The 1,542-nt window shown below is 40.8% G+C and overlaps 1 protein-coding gene across 1 annotated transcript; it reads left to right on the top strand.

Annotated features, from left to right (window-relative positions):
* Positions 1-606: 606 nt before the first annotated feature.
* On the top strand, positions 607-1,542 carry LOC103605113 (olfactory receptor 52J3-like). The gene has a single exon (XM_008589696.1). The coding sequence runs from the start codon at positions 607-609 to the stop codon at positions 1,540-1,542; it is 936 nt and encodes a 311-aa protein (XP_008587918.1).

Below are 1,542 nucleotides of genomic sequence, written 5' to 3'. Positions count from 1 at the left end.
ATTTGTGCTTTTGTTTGTGATATCTGAATCTCTCATATTCTGTTTCTATCATTTTTACAAGATATTAGAGATGATCTCTTTTTTTCTCTGTTAATAAATAATTATTGAATTAATAGAAGAATTTTTACAGTTTCTGATACTGGAAGTTTCTTATTCATTTGTGCCCGTGACTTTCTCATCCCTCCGTCTCATTTTGGATTATGTCTGCATTTCTCTTGCATGTGTTTCCTTAATTTTTCATGTGTCACTCTTCAGTCAGGGAATTCATAAAGGGTACAGTATATATTAAATTAATCCATACTTGATATGAAGTGTTAAGTCTTTGAACTCTGGAATGGGTTTCCTAATAAATCCTACATGTTAAAAATTGGGAACATATTAACATGATTAAGTTTTCTAAGACTGACCTTCAAATGACTGATTCAATTTAGAATAAAATAAACAGTAATTAGAAGGATCAAATAGAAAACCTTGTCATTTTAGATCTATACCTATACACTCACCCAGTCGTTTTCATACCAACTTCTTATTCAATCTTCTCCTTTTCTCCCCTCCCTCGACCCCCTTCTAGGATTGATGACTTCTCCTACACTGCCATTTGAAAGGATGTTTTCTCACAACAGGAGCATTTTTCACCCAGCCACATTTTTCCTCATTGGAATCCCAGGTCTGGAAAAGTTTCATGCCTGGATATCGCTGCCTTTCTGCTCTGTTTACCTTGTGGCCTTGCTGGGCAATGCTACAATTCTCTTAGTCATCAAGACAGAACAGACCCTCCGGGAGCCCATGTTCTACTTTCTGGCCATCCTTTCAACTATTGATTTGGCCCTTTCTACAAGCTCTGTGCCCCGCATGCTGGGAATCTTCTGGTTTGATGCTCACGAGATTAACTTTGGAGCTTGTGTGGCTCAGATGTTTCTGCTCCATACTTTTACAGGAATGGAGGCTGAGGTCTTACTGGCCATGGCCTTTGACCGTTATGTGGCCATTTGTGTTCCACTACGCTACACGACCATCCTGACTTCCCGAGTGCTAATGGGCATTAGTATGTGCATTTTAATACGTCCAGTCTTGCTGATACTTCCTATGACCTATCTCATCTACCGCTTGCCCTTTTGTCAGGCTCATGTCATAGCTCATTCCTACTGTGAGCACATGGGCATTGCAAAAGTGTCCTGTGGAAACATCCGTATCAATGCTATCTATGGGCTCTTTGTTGTCTCCCTCTTCCTTCTGAACTTGGTCCTTATTGGCATCTCATATGTTTTCATACTCCGTGCTGTCTTCCACCTCCCAACACAGGATGCTCGGCTAAAAGCCCTCAGCACTTGTGGCTCTCATGTTGGGGTCCTCTGTGTTTTCTATATCCTGTCAGTCTTCTCTTTCCTCACTCACCGCTTTGGACACAACATACCACGCTACGTTCACATTCTTATTGCCAACCTCTATTTGGTTATCCCACCTTCTCTCAACCCCATCATTTATGGTGTGAGAACCAAACAAGTAAGAGAGCAAGTGCTCTCTGTGTTCAAGATAAATTAA

Source organism: Galeopterus variegatus, unplaced genomic scaffold (assembly GCF_000696425.1).
Source record: "Galeopterus variegatus unplaced genomic scaffold, G_variegatus-3.0.2 Scaffold5594, whole genome shotgun sequence".
NCBI classification, from domain to species: Eukaryota; Metazoa; Chordata; class Mammalia; order Dermoptera; family Cynocephalidae; genus Galeopterus; species Galeopterus variegatus.
The sequence above is the reverse complement of the archived record's forward strand: the minus strand, read 5'-3'. Positions and strand labels throughout refer to the sequence as shown.

What these genes read in the sequence shown, in the direction of transcription:
- LOC103605113 (XM_008589696.1), top strand. Translation starts at nt 607, where the DNA reads ATGTTTTCTCACAACAGGAGCATTTTTCACCCAGCCACATTTTTCCTC.